Raw genomic sequence first — 21,838 nt, forward strand, 5'->3', positions numbered from 1 at the left:
TTCGCCTCAAGGGGTACAATAAAAATTTCCTAACACTTACTTGAAGCTGTCAGGAGCCACCTATACTAAGCTGAGCTAAGCCCTCTCCTTTAACATAAATGCATAAATTCTAATTTGGCATAAATTGTGCCTCAGCTGCTTTTGGAATCTAGCCCTAAATTCGATACAGATGGTGGAAAATCTAGTACATGCCTGAATGGGAGAAATTTTTGACCCGAAGATTAAAGTAAATATATAAACATTTTAATTTCTTTCATTAATCTTACCATGCCAACATAAAGTACAGAAAATAGTGATAAGAACTATAGTAATGCTTTGATTACTTTTCTAACAGTAGTAAGTGTAAAGGCCATGCCGTAAGGAACCCTTTGCTTGTCTGGTCTAACACCATCCATAGAAATTTCACATTTCTCAGAGGTCACTTGAAACACTGGAAAATGAAAGAAGATGAAATGTGCACATTCTCTGCTTAGCATTAAGAGTTACTGTGAACAAACCGAAGTTTTAAATTAGGAAATATTCAGTTACTCTATCATTTTTATTAATGTTTTTACTGTGCATTTATTTTCTCACTGAACTTTCTAAATGGTGAAACTCCAGTCATACTCACCTCTTTCATTTCCTGAAACTAATTATTGTATCCAATATCCAACATTTCAGCTCAGGTTCTTATGATCAGCTAGATTTTGATACATTTCTACTCAGTTTATAGGCATAAGGAACAAGTCTCTCCCAGACACCAGGGATCTGCATCTGCTCATAATGATCTACCCATTCACAGGAGATGCAAACCCAAAAGGTGGGTTTGCAGCCCAGTCTACATAGACAATTATACTCTGCTTTCTAGCACAGTGGTAATCAAGGCACTAGACTAGGAGAAGGAAGATATCAAGATGGTTTGGGAGGGCATGAACAAGCATGGGAAAACGGAGGGATAAGGAGTTAAGAGGCTGATTGCATGTAAACCAGTTGCTGGGTGGAACGCTTGTCCAGCCATGCACCTGCACCTAATCAGCACAGGCTGTCCTCTCTGCTCATTAAATTCCATTTCTAACCACCCTCCTGGGTGAGGGACTACCTGTTCTGTGTGCATGGAGGTCAGAGCACTAGCAGCAGGCCATAAGTCACGGGGGTCTGTGTGTCTGTGGAACCACAAACAGGAATGAGTGAGGGTATGTAAGTCAGTGTCAGTCCCTAGTGACTATCAGCCCAGATTCTGCCAGCAAGCATGTGAAGTGGCCTGGGAGTCTGGTGTGCACGTCTCTTAAGGGTGAGACCCCTCAGGGAACCCAGGACAACTACTGGCAAGACCATAAGGTCTCAGGCTCAATTAAGAGACCTGTTTCCATGTGTATATGAGTGCCTGTGCAGGAGGATCCACAGCCAGGCACTGGGGTAAGAGACTGAAATGTCACGACTGTCCCAAAGCTTGCTTGTGTCTGTGCAAACCTCAAGGACAAGCTGCAGGTTTTGGATTAGTCTAAGGAATGTGTCACTCAAAGAAGCAGGAGTGTATCCAGGGATGCAACCCCCCACTCCATTGCAGTTGCATTATCAAACTCTTAGATAAGCCTGAAAGGGAGAGTACATGGACTGAGTGAAACCAAATGTTTATCACTTACTCCATCCTGTAACCATTTGTGGCTCTATTGTGTATGCCAGACACCATGCATGCATTGCTAATGAACTGACAAGAGGTGAGTATTTCTGCCCCAGAAGCCAGATGATTGCTCAAGAAGCATGAAGTTCGCAAAAACCTGTGGGACCAGAGGAAAAAATAAAAGTGGGTAGATATGCTAATCAGCTGATACAATGAACTTAACAAGCAACAGAAAACTTTGCCCTGTGTGCACCCACCACTGAAGAATTGACGACTGAGGACCAACAGGATGCTGCTGGATCCATGGTGGTGACTACTCTTGTAACTCTATTCTGGATGCTTGCTTGATTTCTGTCTTTTCCTTCCATTCTGTCCTATTGCTACCCTTCTTCACTTTTAATAATGAAAACTGGGTGTACAGCATTTGACCTTGTCTGTGTCTTAATCTTGCCCTGGGGATCATATCAAAATCTCCTCTGAAATTGGATTGAGACAACTGGATAGCCCAAGTGCACAGGCCCAGCTATTGGTGGCATCTGCATTGCACCTATTTCCCAGTAAAGGGCCTTTGCAATTAGCCAGTGAGCACTGAGTGTTTCTCTGACTCAGTTGATCTATGTAGCCAGCTGTGCTTATATGTATGTGTTACATACATGTGTTTGTAACCTGAAAGGGACACATGCTCAGCCCTGCTACTGGTTAGACCAAGTATTTTCCTAGAAAAGTAGATCTGATGTAGAGTATAAAATTTAAGGGCATGAAATTAACTTTTCCAGATATAAAATCTGTTGATTGTCACTGAATTGCAAGTGGCTGTAAAGGGAGAAAAAGAATTTGACATTAAATAGAAAAGTGTTCTCCATAAAATAAGAACGCCTTTCTCATGTGGCTCTTTTGAAATTAGATACCCTCCATGTCTGTCAAGCACATTAATATCCTCAAAACCACTAATAAAACACAATCTATAGAATTGCACGTGCATTTTCTGAAATACATCCACCCTGGGTATGAAATGTGTCCTAATAAGCCTTTTAGTTACATACTTACAGCACTGACACTTTCTGCATAAGCAATTATAATTTCCAGACAAGCATGCAAAAAAATGAAATAGCTGTTCTTCTGTTATTACAACCTATTAAGATGCCAATTCTGAGTCAGTGTATTAATTACCTGAAAAGTCTAAACATAAATTGCATAAAATATAAGTGTAGCCATATTTACACATACAAATCTTCTCCAATCCATACAAAAAGCTTCTTCATGCTAGAGTTATTTAAACACTACCTCTACAATTTTGAAGTTACAGAAAAACATCTAAATCTTGAAAACTTACTTTTTATTAAGGAAAAATTCAGCCATGTTCTTTAACTAATTTTTTAAATTATTGAAATCCTTTTACACCCTGGTAAATCCTTCCTCACTTTGTACATACAGAGTCTTCACTTGTAATTTTGGCTAAAATGAATCTGATCTGAGATTTCAAAACCATGCTTTTTGCCTCAGGGTGAATAGGTGTTTCTTAAAGATTCAAATATTTTAGCAATTACTGAGAATAATTTTACAGGAAAACAGCACTATTTTTAGCTAGTATTATTTTCCTGTTTCTTTAGAAACATCTGTTTGAAAAGGCCATACCTACAATTATTACTAAAATTTCCTTCCCTATTATATCAATCAGTCTTTGTAGTATGAAAACAAATCAACTTTGTTAATATATACTAGTTTACATTATACACTGCAGTGTAATGTGGTAGTGGAACGTTACTGGAGGCTTTGGTTTTGTTCATGTTTAAGTAAAGCAAACTAAAGGACACCACCTCATCGCAAGCACTAGGACAGCCCAGCCCTAAAAGTAAGGACTTTGCTTTTTAGAGCTCTTCATGAAGAATAAAAGATACCCCTGGACAACTCAGGTAATAATGTCATCCTATCCCCTCCAACACATCTTTGAAATCCTCCCAGCATCTGGTGTCACAGCTGACTACAGCAAGACTGGCCCCAGGGACAACTGGGTCAATGGACAAGTAGCAACAACACTAATGAATGATAATGCTGAAGGAATATAGTTGCTTTGCAAAGTTCTACTATGATTAGTAGTAGGTAGTGTATGTGTTAATTAGTGATTAGTCAAATTGTGTTGTACCTGAACACCTGAAGGGTATAAGAACCCTGTGTAAAATCACCTTCATTGTACCCCAGTTTGGCTGGAACACCTCATGCACATGAATAAGTATTTACCCTTGTAATTCTATACTTTACTTCCCAGCCTCTTTCCTTGGCCAGCACAGGCCAGCTGCAAAATTTATGTAATACGATGTATAGGGCAGAAAAAATTAAATTCGTTTTTGTGTTAGACATGTGCATTTTAAGTCCTACCAAAAGTTCACCAAGATTTGGGCTAAAATCCATCCACTGGTAAAATATAGTTGTACCAATTCAGTACAGATTATTTGTAACACCCTACCAAATTCTCCAGTTATTCCTACACTACATATGCATCAAGTGCACAGACTAACCACATTGAACATGCTTTACTCTTTCTTTCAACCTCATAGTTATCACAGAGGAAAACGGTCAAAGGTATGTTGCTGTTCCTGTGTTCGCACAATGCTTATTGATGCATGGGTGAAGGACACAATAAGTAAACAAGTTGCAAGCAGAGAAAGAACAACCATGGTAAGAGAACAGGGGCACAGCAATCTAGATATGCTAGATTATGCTTTCCCACACAAAAACACACAGATGGTCCTCCCAATCATCCTACAACCCATATAGCAATTTGTTGAAGTTACACTGTAGGTCTGCTTATAAAAATAGAATATTTACATACCAATTTCTAAAAAGGGAAGTCAGTGTTCTTGTTTCATATCAGTCATTCTAGAAGCAATCAAGAGGAACTGGCCAAAGTTCTCTGCTGTTTTGTTGTGTTAATGGAGCAGTAAAATCTTCTAGGAGATCATTATGAATTACCTAAAGAAAATGAGCAGCTAGAAGAAAACATGAAATGTTATAATCAAATCCAACACTATAATTGAAGTTCTTTATGCTACAGGCACAACAATCGATCAGTACAGCTACTAGGGAGCAGGAGTACCACCACTCTGGGCCAGTGGCCAAACTGGCAGAGAAGGGCAGCAACCACACTGAGAGGGGTGAGCAAACAGGGCAGGAGGTGACAGCAAAGCATCCCAACAGCACAGCCATCATCAGGCAAAGTAAGCCAAGGTCGACCCAGAAACCCCACACAAGATCTCAGGAACAAGGCTAAAACGAGCCAGCTGTAAACAGATGGAGCTTAAATGGAGTTCCCCGAGTTGGGGGAGTGCAGGTGAAAGCTCCAGGTGAGGTTGGTCAGGTCAGTTAACACCAGTTAGTATGACACTCTCTGAGTTTAGGCTGAAACACTTTTCAAGCAAGTTTCAGTGTCTGTGTATTAATTTCCAAGAAGCAAAGCTGACATAAAGCTAAGACCCATGTTTTCTGCAGTTTTAAAGAACAGAATTTGAAGAAAATCCACTCATTAGCTTCAGGAATTTGCAGAGAATTTATCCTTTTTTTAGTACTGTTTCTGGAGCTTACACTTGAAGATGTGATTTGGGACATTCCTGAGCTTGCAAATCTAGTGAAAGAGTATTTTAGAAAATGTGGATATGTCTTCTGTGCTGTGTGTTTCTTACTGATTACATAGGAAAGACCTTACTTCTCATTTTAGAAAGTTATCATATGTTCAATAAAAACAATTTTAGAACAGAATATCTTGGACTATAGTCCCTTTGTCAGTGGTGATCGAGCACTGGGAGCTCTCTTGGTTTTTAGATGTTGTGTTCAAGAAAGCAGAAGGACAATACAAGGAAATAAAGCATTAAACTCAGATTATTTGATAAAGATGCCAAATAAAGCACATGGCAGGGAGAGAAAGTGTTAATTGGTAAATTTTTAATCTCTGTTTACTATTCAGCATTTTTGATGCCAGTGAAGTACATGGAAAGAGGAATATATGGAAAATTTTGGGCCAGAACAGCATAACTGGGAGGCTTTTAGACAGTTAAAGCAATACCAACCAGTATAGCTGGATACGCAATGACAAAAGCTAAATAGAACAACATATTTGAAAACAAACTGACCCTGCAAGAAGTTCTCATGGATAGATATTTGTGCCCAGATAGTATGTTGAGGTCACAGAGTGTAATCCATTTAGATTATTAAAAAAAAAAAAAAAAAACAAAAACTTACCTCTTTCATAAAAAAATGCACAGAAAACAAAAAGTAGAGAACTTGACTTTTGTAGGTTATTTGAAGGACATAAATGAATGTTTCAGCAGTGACAAAACCTTTGAGAGAAAAGTACCTTAAATAGTATCTTTTAAAAGTCTAAACATATCATCTGCTAGTTAGTTGTACAGTGATGATTTTGAAGTGTCTGGGGAAAAGAAAAATAAAGTGAAAGACCAGGAAGAAGTGTCTTTTTTCCCTCTTTTTCTATTTGGAGTGGGGAACATTATTCTGCCAACAAAAATGAGATGTGAACCATGGATGAAGATGTAAGCTTTAAAGACAGTTATATACTTTTTTTCTTATAGAGACCACCCTATTTTCTTTCTCAGTATTACAGCCTTCTCCCCTCCATCCTTCTGAAAAAGTAGCAGAAGAAATTTCTCCTGAGTAGAGCTCTCTGTGAGCACTTTAAGAAAATAATAGAAAGAAAACAGGAATATTGCATGTAATAGAGAATAAAGAAAGAAAAATATAAGCATTTTTTATCATCTAATGTATCAGGAATGCTATTTTTTGTCTCTTTACTGAAAACAGAATGCACATTTTTCAGCTTGCCAAAAATAATATATGGGTTTAACACATTTATTTATGATTTTATAAATATGCTTAGCTAAAAGATAGAGAATCCCTTCTCAAAATGAGGAATAGAACTATATCATATACCTTCTTTTGGGAGGTAGGCCTACAAAATGGAAATGAATTCAAAAGGAGTATAATTTTTGGAACTTCAGACTGGCCTTCGAAGCAACTCAAAAAGCCATTAGGACATCTGAAAGACATTTACATTCAAATTTGCATCCTTACAGGGGAAAAGAGACAAGGCAAACTTCCATCCTGAACTGAACCCCCTAATGATAAAGTCATATGATCAATCATCTCGAACCTATTATGACCCCAAAGGGCTGATTACCGCAGTATCTAGTCTCAATTAAGATGCAGTACTGAGTGCCATATAATAATCCCATGTATATATCTTTATTAATAATGTTTGTCAGTTACAAGTTTTAAATGATACAAAGGTGCAGTGGGTGAGGATTTGCCTTAAATCATACCTGCTTATCACTACAACTAGCAGAAAAAGAATTTTACCCCTCATTCTTCTTAATCAGTTCTAATCAGGCAAAAAAGTAAAGAGAATCACAGTGGTGTGCACTCTTCAGAAAAGAAAAAGAAGTATAATTTAGAGAGAGTGATCACTGGAGAGCCATTCAGATCTGAACAAACTGCTGGAGGACACTGAAAAAGCAAATTACTATAAAAGTTTACACAATTCACAGAGAAAGTGCTTCTTCAGTTATGGAGCACCACTATCTGATGTGCAGTCAATCATGCTGTGCTAGGCATTTAAGAACATTTGTAAATGGCAGCAATGTCACAGGTCTAAGGGTTAAAGCCTTGGTGATGATGTGTTACAGATTCAGTACCCTTTAATAAATTTTGTTCTTGTCTTTTTCTTCTAGAGAGTATAGAATTATATTTAAAATACTACTACAGAGCCCTTCTATGGAGGTTTTTCAAATTCAGGTAAGACAACCTTAAATTTCACTCCATTATTCACTTACAACATGTAGTACAGGCAATTATAAATAGTGCATTGCTGAACTTTACAGTTCTTGATTCCGCAAGGTAAGAAAGTATTGGGGGGTTCACTGTTAATATTGTTGTTACTTTAACTTAGTATTTTGAGAAAAAAAAAGTAGCAACTATGCAGGAGCAAATATATATAAGAAAAATAGAAAAAAGAAAAAATTTAATTATTTTATAGACATAACCTGCAGGCAATCACAGAATGCAATCACAGAATCATAGAATGGTTTGGGTTGGAAGGGACCTTAAAGATCATCTAGTTCCAACCCCCCTGCCATGGGCAGGGACACCTTCCACTAGACCAGGCTGCTCAAAGCCCCGTCCAACCTGGCCTTGAACACTGCCAGGGAGGGGGCAGCCACAGCTTCTCTGGGCAACCTGTTCCAGTGCCTCACCACCCTCACAGTAAATAATTCCTTCCTTATATCTAATCTAAAACTACTCTCTTTCAGTTTAAAACTGTTACCACACGTCCTATCACTACACTCTCTGATAAAGAGTCCCTCCCCAGCTTTCCTGCAGGTCCCCTTTAAGTACTAAAAGGCCGCTATAAGGTCTCCCCAGAGCCTTCTCTTCTCCAGGCTGAACAACCCCAACTCTCTCAGCCTGTCCTAACAGGGGAGGTGCTCCAGCCCCCTGATCATCTTTGTAGCCCTCCTCTGGACCCACTTGAGCAGGTCCATGTCCTTCTTACATTGGGGGCCCCAGAGCTGGACACAGCACTGCAGGTGGGGTCTCATGAGAGTGGAGCAGAGGGGGAGAATCCCCTCCCTCGACCTTCTGCCCACACTTCTCTTGATGCAGCCCAGTATACAGCTGTTTTTATAGGCTGCAAGCACACATTGCTGGCGCATAGTCAGTTTTCTATACACCGTTACTCCCAAGTCCTTCTCCGCAGGGCTGCTCTCAATCCACTCATTGCCCAGCCTGTATTTGTGCTTGGGATTGCCCCAACCCATGTGCAGGACCTTGCACTTGGTCTTGTTGAACTTCATGATGTTTACACAGGCCCACCTCTCAAGCCTGTCAGGGTCCCTCTGGATGGCATCCCTTCCCTCCAGCGCGTCGACTGCACCACACAGCTTGGTGTCATCGGCAAACTTGCTGAGGGTGTGCTCACTCCCACTGCCTGTGTTGCCAATAGAAATGTTAAACAGCACTCGTCCCAATACTGACCCCTGAGGCATGCCACTTGTCACTGCTCTCCACTTGGACATTGAGCTGTTGACCGTTTTCAGTGCAGACACCCAGCCAATTCATTATCCACCGAGAGGTCCATCCCTCAAACCCACGTCTCTCCAATTTAGAGACAAGGATGTCATGTGGGACAGTGTCAAAAGCTTTACTCAAGTGCAGGTAGATGATGTCACCTGCTCTTCCCTTATCCAACAATGCTTTAAGCACATCATAGAAGGGTGCTGCACAACAGTGACTGCACTGCACCCCTGGATTATGTTTTCTCAGGTGCAAAACCTTACAGTTGTCCTTGTTGAACTTCATAAAGTTCTTGTTAGCCCACTCTTCCAGTCCATGCAGGTCATGCTGCAGGGTGGCTGTCCCTTCCAAAGTGTCCACTTACCCACTCAGTATCATCATCAAACTTCATCGGGGTACGCTTCACCCCATCATCCAGATCATTTATAATTGGGCCCAATATCAATCCCTGGGGGACCTCACTTGTGACAGGTTGCCAGTTTGAAAAGGAGCTATTTACCACCACCCTCTGTGTGAGGCCTGTCAGCCAGTTCCCCACCCACTGCACAGACCACTTGTCTAGATCGTAGCACATCAGTTTCTTTAGGAGGTGGCTGTGGGGAACCATATCGAAAGCCTTGGAGACATCCAGGTAGACGATGTCCACCGCTCACCCCACATCAACTGAGCAGGTTATTTTGTTGTAGAAGGCAACCAGGTTTGTCAAGCACTATTTGTCCTTGGTGAATCCATGCTGGCTTTTCCCAGTCATGTGCTTCATTTGTCTTGTTATAGCCCTCAAGAGGATTTGTTCCATAACCTTCCCAGGGAGGAGCCTATAATTTCCTGGATCCTCCTTAAGCCCTCAATGGAAATGTTTAGCCTGAGAAGGGTCCAACCAAAGGCTACTGCAAGCTGTTTATTATTTCCTTTCATTCCCGGAGAGTGTGTCAGTGGGCTCATCAAAATAGCTAAAATTGAACACCGTCAACAGTCCCAAACTGAAAGGGTTGTGTGTATGGGCAACCACAAAATAGCAAAGCATCACCTGATGCAGTAACAGAGCCCCTGGTTGACACTGGGGAGGGAGAGTATTAGGCAGAAGAGAGGCCATTACACTAAGTGGATGCAGACCTCATTCATGGACCTTTTTACATCTTATGTTTCATCATGTGAAGAACATACATTGATCATCACTGCTATGAATTTAGTGAAAACAGAAATGAACTAAGATATGAAAACCTGACATAATGAAAAAACCCTCAGAAAGCACAATATGAGTCTATTGTGTGCCTTAACAGGTTTAAAGCATTTGTTCCTCTTGTGTTGGACCACCTGGCCCAACATAATCAGCAATATGCTTAGGATGAAAAGCTACTTCTTACAAAACTCAGATGATGCTAGACTGATGAATTACTGTAATTCCTAGAAAACTCCTCAGATACAGAATATGCCTCTCCCACAACTAATTTCTTTGAAGTGATCTGAGCTGCACACAAAACCTTGCTGTTCGTATGAAAACACTATGCCATTACAACAGGCAAACTTTATTAGGATGTTCCTCCCCAGTCTTCATACAGTTAATTCCTGCCATCCCCTCCAAAGAAACCACAAAAATATGTACAATTACCTTTATCTAGGGACTGTTCTTTACACAGCTGAAAACTGGCATTCAGACCATACATTTCTGCAGTACATTTCACAGAATTATTTTGACGTGTTTCCAGGAAATCTTTTAATTTATTTATTCCAGACCTAAAATTCTGTTTAATTTGGTGGTCAATGCCAAGGCTTTTTCGTTATTTCCTCTCCTTTTTTTCCCTCTTCATCATTCATCCTTTTGTGGTTTTCTTCAATGATTTTTTCTGCTTTGATAAATACATATAAAGTATTTGTGAAATTTGAGTTAACAAATGCTAAATGTCTTCCAGAAATTCCATGTTCATTGCTTTGTAAATTTGATCTACATTTTGCATTTTTTCTCATATAAAATATTTTCAAAACAAAATCATAGTCAGCATATATACCACCAGTATTAACCCTGTTGTAATGAAACATGCTCGCATACAGCTGTTGCATTGAATGAGGGATAAATTTAGTAAGAGATTAATCCCCTTGTGTTCTAGCCAGTCCTCAAAGATTAGAGGGGCTAGCGGTGGCTGGACTTATCTCTTAATAGGTATGACAATTATGGCTGTGACTGTAGGCCTGACACCAGGTGTGGGAACTGCTCATTTGCTGTAGGTCTGGTCGCATTCAAAAGCAGCAATTAGGTTCACAAATAGTATGGTTTATTCTGATGCAACATCTACAGATTCTTTGAGATTGCAGAATGGCTATATAGCAGAATGGCTATATAGCTCTACAAACAAAAAACCTAATGCAATCACAAGCTTAATTTCCTGGGTAGTCACTCGGCATATCTGAGGTCACAAATCTTATCAAAAGGCGTCCCATCTGGGGAGGGGGTGAGAACCAACCCATCAATCTGTCCCTCTGACTTGGTATTGAATTCTTGTCCCTCCGAGTTATGAACTCGGGGTAGTATATATCAGGCGTGTCCTCTGTGTGTGGGTGGAACAAGGGTCAAGCCACCATTCCTTAAGCAGTAGCACAAAACATTTCTTGGTATAACTTTCAAGCCATTGTCAAAATATTTCTTGCAAAAAACAGAATGATACTGCACAGCTTCCATCTCACTTCACTTTCCTTCCTGGTGCCACAGCAACACAGACCACCAGATCTTCACACCATCGTTTGTCTGCTCTGAGCACCAGGTGTTCAGCAAATGTGAGCTTTGCAATTTTTCACTGTTTTGTGCTTCCAACGCTTCCAACAACAGTGAAGAAAACATGTCCAAGGACAAAGCGTTTTTAAGGCTTTGAGAACTCTTTAATCCTTGTCCTGAGTAAAGGATGCATATGGACTTTATCATACATACAAGTTGGTTAATAAACACACAAAACTGTGGTGATATTCAACTGACGACCTCACAAATTCAGACTAAAGAAAATATTTTTTTCTATTGTATTATTCAAACTTTAAAAAAAAAAAATTATTTATTTTCACTGTGTATCAACTGCTATCCAAAATTATAATATTTAGAATAAACAACCTTTGTAAAAGAATAATATTCACCACTTATTTGCCAGTTAAACTGTCTAATAAAAATAATACCTAGAACATAGATTCCCTCATATGACTTTGCCTTTCCTCTGCCCTGTCCCATTTTCTGTGTATTACCCAAGAAACATAGTTGTTGTACACATGTAAGTAATGTGAATGACCCTGCTTTTATGTTGCCCATAAGAAATGCTCAGAAAAGATGAGAGGGCTGCTAGCTCAATGCCAGTATTAATCTTCTGTTATGGCTATGCATCACTAAACAAACAGCAGATTGAAGAGATTTGTCATGAAGTCTTGCTACCATTTTGAACTGTATTTTTGAGGAAATATGTGTCTGAATGTATTAACAGTTATCAGTGTACTAGATAGAACCTAAGAACCAAAGTAAACTTACATCATATGTTGAAATATTAGTCCATTCAATATACATCTGTGCAATTCTAAAAGTGGAATTTTAGAAAATCTTAGCAAACTATCACAAGGATTACACAGTCATAGTCAACTACCTCTTTACTCCACAATGCAACATACAAGAATAATATTAAGGCTGCAAAGCCAAGCATTTAGAGATCAGAAGATGACAAAATTAATTCTGCCTGCAGAAAGAAAATGAAAACACATAGGATCTTAGGACAGGAATCAATAAACTAGGTTAACTTCCTTCTGTCTCATTCCTTCACAAGTACTATGTCACGTAAACCCTATGAAGCCTCAGTGAGACCCTAGCAGTGAGGCAACAGCCTGTGTAAATGTGCAGTCTGCTTTCAAAGCTGTTACATTTAGGAACTTGAAAGTCCTGTGCAAAGACCCAAATCTATGTGTGAAAGGCATCAGTTCCCACTTGACTTACAACTGACCAAAAATTAAGGTATTCGGTTAAAAACAGCATTTCCTAAGTCATAAACTGTTACCTATCCATGTAAAATACTGGTGAATTACATCTTCTCTAGTAATAAGGAAATACTTAGAATAAAAGATCTGTAGTAAACTTAGGGGAAAAAAAATAGTTTTGATTAAAATAACTTACTCAAAACATATGAAAGTTTGAGAAACACAAACCAGAATTAGCTTCTTACCTGGATTTATGAAATCTTGTTTGTTAAATACATTGACTGTCAATATCTGCTCCATTTCCTCTCTTTGAAAAAATGTATTTGAAAATTCCCTGCAGTCACTTTTATTTTCTCCTTGATATTCAAAAGACAGTAATTTTTCTTCTTAGCTTTTAGTTGTGAGATTGTCATTATCTCTTCCATTTTGAAAACAAACTGCAGATGCCATGACTGTAAACTTTCAGTTTATATATGCTTATTAGACAGAGGTGTTCTACCTCCATATATTACATCTTCTGGATATCTCAAAGAAAAAAAGTGTTTTTATAAGCTTTATTAGTTAAATAATTGTTCAAATGAAGTCATTAGAACCTTGAAAGATGAAATATAACTCTTGTTATAAGTTTTAGTAAGTAGTATTTACTAATTTACTTCACCAGGGTTCGAAGTCAATGGACACCAACAACCCTAAGCATAGTCTCTGCCATCCCTTCTGTGCAAATCCCAAAACTGCAAACTCCCTCTCATACCAGTACAAGTGCCCAGGAAAATGAAAAGCATCAGACTGGCTATACAGGAAATCCTCTAGACTTCACTGCTTGCTGGAATATTACACCTTCATTCAACTTGCAGAAGAAAGGTAAAAAGAGAGTTCTTGGTCGAACATACCTAGATGTCTGCAAAGGAGAGGTGGTAACTTTTATGGGATTCTGAGGTAGTTGACTCTCTGAGTAAAGTCCAAGAGGAAGCTTTATATTTCAATTCCTGAGACTCACTCCTAAGATTACTTTCAATTTACGATTTAGAACATGGATTCCAGAATAAGCCTGTTAAAAATAGAGATAAGAATGCTGTAATGTCTTGTTTACATAGACATTATATATCCACTGATCACAAAACTGTGCAATATAGTCTCATACAGTAAGTACCCCAAAATATTAAAAGTTTTGTGTTAACTAATTCCTCACCATTGTGCATTTGCATATTGTAGTTTTACATGTGTATTTTTTAAAAAATATATTATACATAATTATTACCCCAATTCCATATAAAAGTGATCTAATTCCTCCTCTAAAACTGTCTGTATCAACATAAACTTTCTAACTTTCCAGCCTGTTTGGATGATTTTAGGATTTGGGGGTGGACACAAAGTGATTTAAGCAGTTTGTTGTTTGGTTTGTTTAGAACACCACACTCTCTCCTTGTTATGTAAAGTAAAATCTAGATTAACTCGTTCTGTTGGGTCCTAATTTTGCACACCACACCTGCCTCTATTTCTCTCTGTGCCATCCATGTAACAATAGTTAATGCTATTGTAAAACTTTTTCAATAACAGATTTATTACCTAAATTTTGTGGGTTATAGCCCTGTTTTACCCTTGCCCAAATTTCAAAGCAAGTAATACATGTATAAGGCTGCTTATACAGCATTTTAGAATTTCAGAGCCTTTTGGGAAAGCATCACAAAAACCTCCCATCTTTTGTCTGTGGGTTCTTTGGATCCAGTCAGGTTTTGATGACAAAGACAGAAATTGTATTCCAAGCAGTTTGAAGTTGTTGTCTCTAGTAATCTACTTGAGCAAATCATTGTTTCAGTGGCTCCCTCAGCTGTCTCACCGACAGCTTTTAACTCTCAAACCCATACTTGCATCATCATTAAAGGACGGTTATCTTGGCTCTTCAGGCCTGCTTCCTCCCAGGTCCACATTCTTCCTCTGACTGGTTGAATATTTTGTATGCTTATCTGTAGCATTTCACCTTTTAAAGAGAATTCTTCCATTCACTGATCAGTCTGACTCCCTTTTCTAGACTAATACCACCAGCTTCACATAAGGAGTAGAAAATCGTTGTAGAAAGTATCACTGAAATTCAGATGACAACTCATTCAACAACTATGAAATACATGAATTTAGAATTAACTGTCTCTCCTTTGATAGCGAGTAACCAATACAAGGTGCATAGCTGATGCAGTAGACTTTAAAGCCTCTAAAAACATACCTGCAGGTAACTGTGTACTTTGCCTCTTTATCTTGATTCTATCTGAGGTATCAAACAGGACAGGAAGGGAGGTGTGCTTATCTTATCACCCATTTTTCATGTTTGACGGTGAGTAGAACCTATCATGTTATGTCTGGACTATATTTTTATACAGCTTTTCATCACTGCCTTCTAAATGTACTCAACATTTTTCTGCAATTTTTTTTTTTTTTTCCCCCAGAAATGATCACTGCTTAGGAAAAGGAAAAATCTTGATACTGCCTAAATGGAGCACATGGTTAACAGCTTGGTTTACTTAAAAATCTTGGGCCTCCTTTTTTTCCAGTCCACTAATGTCAAAGTATCAGGACTGCACCCCCACAATGTTCAGTCATTGGCTCTGAAGCTGTAATGCCTGGAGAGAGATGTACTTACAAGAACAAAATCAATACTCTGTCACCATTCTAACTCTTGATTTTGACAGAATCAGTGGATGCAATTTAGGGGTCCAAGATCTATAAACTCACTCCAAAATGAAGAAATACAAGGATTCTCAGTGCTGCCACGCAAGTTTTCATTGACACTGAATGGGTCCTTTCTCCAAAGTTCTGAGGCTTAGTTTATGTCATTCCTAAAAGCAGCAATTTTAAAAAATAATTTATTTGCTACATGTTTTGTCTCTGAAACTAAATGGTTCATTTACAATTGAATAATAAATTTCTGGGTGAAATAAGCACTTTAAATATAAAACATGTATTTGGAAGTCAGAAGTATGTAGAACTCTTCACCCTGGAAGAAAAAAATAGTCTTAATTTTAAGCCATTAAACATGTGCTACGGTAGAATATACCACTCCCAAATTGTAAACATAGGTTGTATTTTCAACTAATGCTATTCGGTGCTTTGTCTGACCTCTTTTTGTTTCACATCAGAAAGAAAGGAAAAATTCTGTTACATTTTTACATGATGCAACCTATCATAAAACAAAAAGTAAGTTGCCGTTGCTTGTCAATATAATCCTCACCATGTCTGGAATATTTCTGCCACCACCTTTTTCAGCACCTGTCTGTTGGCCAATCAGAAAAAAGCAAAAGGCCTGAAGTCTCTCCAACACTATGGAAACTCTTTCCGAAAATACCCCCAAGCTAAATGTCTCCCTAATAGAAGCTAGTGACTGACAAATCTCTCGGCAGTTCATTCTAAATAGCCAGCTGTGTTTTAACTATTTTTTTTAAATTTAGTCCTACTGAGGTTAACAGCGGAAGTAATCAGCTGTTCAATGTTCCTCGTTCAGCATTCATTCCTCTTTCCAGAAGTATGGATGTCACATTCTTGCACATTTGTCTTTGTTTAGCGCGATGACTTCTGGCAGCAATACACAGCTGTCTACATTTATCTTGCACCAGGCATGTTTTTAGGTGGCAGGCTGAGCCTTCCTACAGACTGCAGGAATATATTTGGCATAATAAAAAGACAGCTTGCAATAGCTGTTAAAAAGGTAAAGTAATGTAAAGCTGTTTTACAACAAAGGGAAAGACAAAAGTAAATATTTATCTTCCTAGATATCAGCATTTCACAGTTTGTTGAGACACATTCCTTTTTCAAAGTTAATCCCTTTGTAAAGAAAGAGTCTTTAATGTGGTATTGAACTTTAGCACAGTCTGTGCCTGCTCAGATCAAACACTTTTCACATGCTAAGAAGGAATCTGAGTACATGACTGGCTGTGAATTTAAAGATGTAAAATATGCACTATAGGCTTGTAGCTAAAATTAATGTAATGGAGATCATTTTCCTTATGAAGAGGAAAGTCTAACTGAGCTGCATTAACAAAGGCTTAGTATATACAACATAAAAAGATGCCATGTGATGGTATATTTTTCTGACTTATGATATACATAAGTACAAACAGTCTTTATAAAAAAAATCAGATTTGTTCGAGATATGTTTTTCACAGAGGTATACAGATAACAGCTAATGTGATTGGGACTGAAGCACATACTAAAAAGTTTAGCAGGAGCTCCATGCTACACAGGGCATAGAGGGATGAATAACTTTTCAGATATGGTACAGGGAATGATAACAAGTGTAATTAATTTAAAAATAAAAGAAAAAACTACACAAATAGGACATTTACAGAATACAGGACAAAATCATTTTAGAGAAGAGTAACAGTTGAAGCAGTTAAGTTAAATTAAACTAGATAATAACTTGAATGTGGACTCCTTAAAAAAACCCTCTTCATTTTAAGAACCAGACTAGGGTTAATTCTGCTTTGTTAGATAGTTAAATTAACTACCTAACAAGTTTTGCTTTTCTTCTTTCAAACAATATATAAAGTCTTTTTAAGTTAGAATGTTATTTGTGACACAGATTTTTCACTACAGTGTTAAAGTTATAATTTCACTTCTTTCCTTAGAAAATTATGTAGGACTACACCAAGCTAATACATTAAAAAGGGAGCTTAAGTTTCTTAAATTTATCATATAGTCTGAAATCTTATCACGCTAGACTATCCAATTGCAATTATATTGCCATATGCTGCACTGCCAAATTTCACCCTTGCTTTCTCTACCTTTGTGAGGTTGCATCAGTCCCATCTTCTGTAACTTTCACTCCTTTCCCACATGTTTCTTCATTCAACGTGAAATGGATTTCTTGGGGTTTTGTGCCTTAACATCATTCTAGGCTTGCTTAAATTCTTATTCCCAAATGTTAAAACCTGGAATGGCCTTCATACTTAAACCACAGAAGACTGTCAATTCCACAGGTTTTTGACACCTGATTTCTTATCCTTTAATACTATTATATAATATGCCTTAAATATTTTAATGACATCAGGCAGTGAAAAGACCTTCTCTAGGCTTTCTGCAAAGATAAGCCTAGCCTATGTGGATTTTTAAGGACTTTTATTACAAAAATATCAGTGCCTGTAAATCTGATGGCCTATGCGTGTTCTCTGTTCTGAGGAAGAATTTCAATGCAAAATGTGTCAACAGTGCAGGGCCTAACATACCTGCTGGTCTCTGGCTGAAACATTTGATGGCACACTCCATAGCAGCACGTCCTGACAGCCAAGCCTGTCCTGGGGGCCTCTGCCGTGCCACAACACCCTCCTAGTCGCTCCCTGTCCTCTCGCCATGGTGCTTTCCCCCTCACCCGGGGGGTTGCCAGGCTCCATTCCCTGCCTGGGGCAGCCACTCTCGCCGGTTCCTCCTGGGACCTCTTCACCTCCGGCAGCGCCGGCCCTCAACCAGCAGCAAGCGGCCGCCTCGCTTCTCCTGCCGCTGAACTCCTTCCCGCCTTTTTCCCTTAGTGCCGACCCCCTCCCCACCCTTCTCCCTCAGCACCGACCCCCATTTCCCCTTTTCCCTCTTGGCACCTCGCGTTGGGCCACTGAGCGCGGACGTGGGCCTGTGAGAGGAAGGGCTTAAGAAGGCAAAAGGCAGATTCAGGGCCGACAGTACAACAGCGTCCTGATCCAGGGGAGTTTGATGAATGCTGGGGCCTGGCAAAAAGCCAAGGGGCTGCCCATCTCACAGGCTCAGACAGCTGGCTGACAGCTTGGCCCGGCCCAGCCCTGGCCACCACCCGCTCTCAGGGAACTTAGGCAGGGACATCTCTATCCCGGGCACAGTGTTTCTTGGCAAGGATAGAGCAGCTTTGCTCTGCAATTCTTCACCTCCGTGCTAAATCCTGTGAGGGCCAACAGTAAAGTGGCAATTTGTCCATGAGTTCAGTTTTTACCTTTCTGGCTAGTGATAGATTAAAAAATAAGTCATCTTGAGAGACGATAGTTTTACAAGTGTTCTAGTAGTCTTGAGATGAAGCTGAATTACAGCTGAATTCTCAGTCTAAGGTAGGTTGCCTCAGCAAGACCTTAGATACCATAGATCCTGGGCAGAGAAGCCTTCATCTCTTCCCGAGTTTAAGGTTTCCTTTCCTACTCACAGCTGTTGTAACTCTGGCAAGTTGTGGTCTTTTTAAGTTTATTGTTGTTACTTGCAGCCTCGCAGTCATTTTTTTGATAATGTATTTTTAAAAGAAGGGAGCAAGTTGTTATTATTACTGTTCTTTTAACAGTTTAATTTTAACAGCTGTTGTTTTTCTTCTAGAACAAGTGCTGGTACCACTGCTAGCAAAACTGAAGGTGTATGTTGCACTTCTACAATTTCCTCCTAGGAAAATCCTCAGAGAAAGTCTGCCAGAAACTTGGAAGAATGGTGTTTGAGTACCATTGGCACTGCTTGACTATTTCACTGTTTGACACTTTCATAGATATATATATGACAGGTAGGTAGTTCCAATGCACTCTAAAGGGCACAGATAAGGTCTAGCCCTGTAACAAATTTAATTTACAAATATATTTACAAGCAAAATTAAACATGTTTGTATACTGAGGGAAAGCAAAAAAACCAAAGCTATGTATGGCATCAAACTACAGCAAGGCAATGACTCAGTATGTTTAAGCATAGGCAACCAGATTTATTTTAAAACTTTCAAAAGCGAAAAAAAATGTCTGTTAACAACTCAAAATAACTGAAGGACTCCGTGGCAACTAGTAAAGGGGGTTGTATCTGTTGCTGCTGCTTAAAGTAGAAGCAGCTCTTAAAGATTCTTACTTGAATTTTACAGACTGGTGTTTGACATTAGGTCTTGGAAAGGAGATTGCCTATCTACTTGTATTTTATCCTATTGCTATTTAGAGTAAGATACAAAATAACATGCACCATAACAGAAGTTTTCTGATTTCTTGGGCTAGTACACAAATTACTATGGGTAAAGAGCCATGCTTGTTATTATATTTTGGTTTTAGCCCAATTAATAAAGAAAATCTTTTACACTGTGTAATATCGTCATCAGATTGAATGGAAAGCTTTTACAGCCAGAATAGCTTTATAGTTTGTGACATGATGTTTTGAATGACTCGGGGTGACTAGTATTAGAAACTATTATTAAGGTTTCGGGGGACAAGTCTAGCTGTGCTCCATCAGATCTATCAGTAATGAAAAGTGTTTTCTCCATGGAGTTCTGTCCATCAGTTGAATCTGCCACAATACTTCAGGAGAAATGGATTAAGCCTATCAGGTATAATATCCTTTATCTTGTTTGTATGTTATTATTAATTTTTACATTTTACATGTAAATGCTAAATTATTACAGCATTGCATATTATTGCACATGTTTATCTTTCAAAATGAGTAATTGTTCCAGAGTTTTAGTCCCTCTGGTATTTGCTTATAGAGATTTACTGCTGTCTACTACCTTTGTAAAGGAGAATACACATTATTTTTGCAATAAAAAATAGAATGTCTTGATCAAAAATTAAGTTAGTTTCCAAAACATTCAGCACAGGTCAAAGGATATAATCATTCCCTAAGTCTTGGTAGAATGACACTGGGAAAATTTGTTCATGGCTTAATGCAGCTGTATAAAACCTTGCCCTAATAAGTGTGCAAGTTATGATGAGTATTTCATTAACACTTGTAGCCACTAGGAATAAACTGAACACAGATATTTCATTTTCCAGGTAAATGTTTCTATCATACTGTACAAAAAGTAATAGGCATACCTGATTTACACAAATCATCAGTGCAACTGTATTCATAAGAACTCAGTTCCTTTAAAAATTATCTCTGCAGGTGTCTCCAGGCAGATACATTGTCCTCCCCGAGGTGAAAATTTAAACATATAATTCCAAGAATCAGGTTTTCATCCACCCCCTCCTTGTAGAAAATGCTGAAGATAGCCCAAGGCAGTTTGTTGCTGTTTATATGCAGGCTATTTTTGGCTCCCATTTGAAGGTGGCTGACTCTGATGCATTTAGTGGAGAGGTTGGGTGCCTGACACAGGGCCTGGATTCCACTCTGTGGGGTGACTGCTTAAAAAGTAGGCATACAGTTGTTAACCCTTAGATGACCAGCTTCTTTTTTTGTGTACAGTTTTTAGCCTGAAATTTTTAGAATGACAATTCTGTTCTTATTTGACACACTGAAATTACTGTAAAATGACCTGAAATAAAACCCTTGTTATTAATTTCATTACAATACAGCAAGGATCCCAAGTCATAAGAATGGGTTTTGTATACATTGTGAAGTCAGAATTCCTATTCCAACAGCGAATCTGTTGAAGCTTTGATTAGGCGACAGTAATTACCTATATGAAGATGCTAAGAAAGGTATTGTATGAACCACTGAAAAACAATGTGTGATACTAGGTAACGTATGGTCTGGGACCTATAGGGAGCTATGAGACTCTTCTGAACTTCTGTTGCAACAGTGGGTCCATTGTTGCCAAGGAATAAACTTTAGTAAAAAATGCAAGGCAATACCTAGAAGACTTTGAGCTAAAAACGAGTGCCAGTTCACAAAATGAATTCAAATCAAAGAGCAGATATAATGGAAGCTGGCAGAAGGGATGAAGGTCTATAACATCTATTTGGAGCTACAGTTTCTTCTGTCTACTCTAGAGAATTTGACTCCCAGTTGGCTGTGATCTGGCAGAAGCAATCCTACCCACACGTTGCTTTTGTTTCTGGAAATTATATGATAAAGCCTGTAGATTAAAGCAGCGCTCTTCTTGTTTACTTCTTACATTCACTATCAGAGGAAATGATGTGCCTTAAAAGGCACAAGTGTGCTCTTGGACTGAAAATTTTTCTTCCCAGAGATAAAACTCTCACAGGAGTTCTTAATGAGGTGAAAGTATAATACTTTCTTAGCAAAGATGGTAAGGGAAAGTTGACTGTGTTACTCATTACATTCTGCAAGGCTATAGAAACCAGAAATGCATTTTGATTGTTTCAATGTTAATACATGTGTCAACGTTGTGGGGTCTTTTTGAAGCATACATGTTTTCCTGAGCGTTTGTGTGTCATTTCTGAGGGAGAATTTTACTTATTTTCTGATGGTAGGATTACTTCATTTGAGATGTAAAAATTCAGTAGCTAAATTTATTTACACATTGTAGTATATGGTTACAGATTAATAATTTTTGTTATTACAAAAAGATGTATGATTTCCGCTGATAAC

At 38.6% G+C, this 21,838-nt stretch overlaps 1 protein-coding gene and 1 long non-coding RNA gene across 5 annotated transcripts in view; both read right to left on the reverse strand.

The window, feature by feature from the left end:
- LOC141960369 (putative ATP-dependent RNA helicase DDX60) overlaps window positions 1–1,702 on the reverse strand; it is a 54,171-nt gene extending 52,469 nt beyond the window's left edge. For all 4 annotated transcript variants that reach the window (XR_012633610.1, XR_012633611.1, XM_074905728.1 and 1 more), the window contains exon 1: window positions 1,623–1,702. Coding sequence is in view for 2 of the 4 variants with exons in the window: in XM_074905728.1 (XP_074761829.1) it covers window positions 1,623–1,677 (55 nt within the window). In the remaining 2 variants the exon portion in view is untranslated. The remainder of the gene's footprint in view (window positions 1–1,622) is intronic.
- An 8,590-nt stretch (window positions 1,703–10,292) lies between these two features.
- Window positions 10,293–15,583, reverse strand: LOC141959789 (uncharacterized). The gene is made up of 4 exons (XR_012633496.1): window positions 14,832–15,583; window positions 13,504–13,661; window positions 12,859–13,130; window positions 10,293–10,524 (listed from the first exon to the last, which is right to left on the reverse strand). It is a non-coding gene; the product is annotated as an uncharacterized LOC141959789 (long non-coding RNA).
- Window positions 15,584–21,838: the final 6,255 nt, after the last annotated feature.

Source organism: Athene noctua, chromosome 4, assembly GCF_965140245.1.
Source record: "Athene noctua chromosome 4, bAthNoc1.hap1.1, whole genome shotgun sequence".
NCBI lineage: Eukaryota > Metazoa > Chordata > Aves > Strigiformes > Strigidae > Athene > Athene noctua.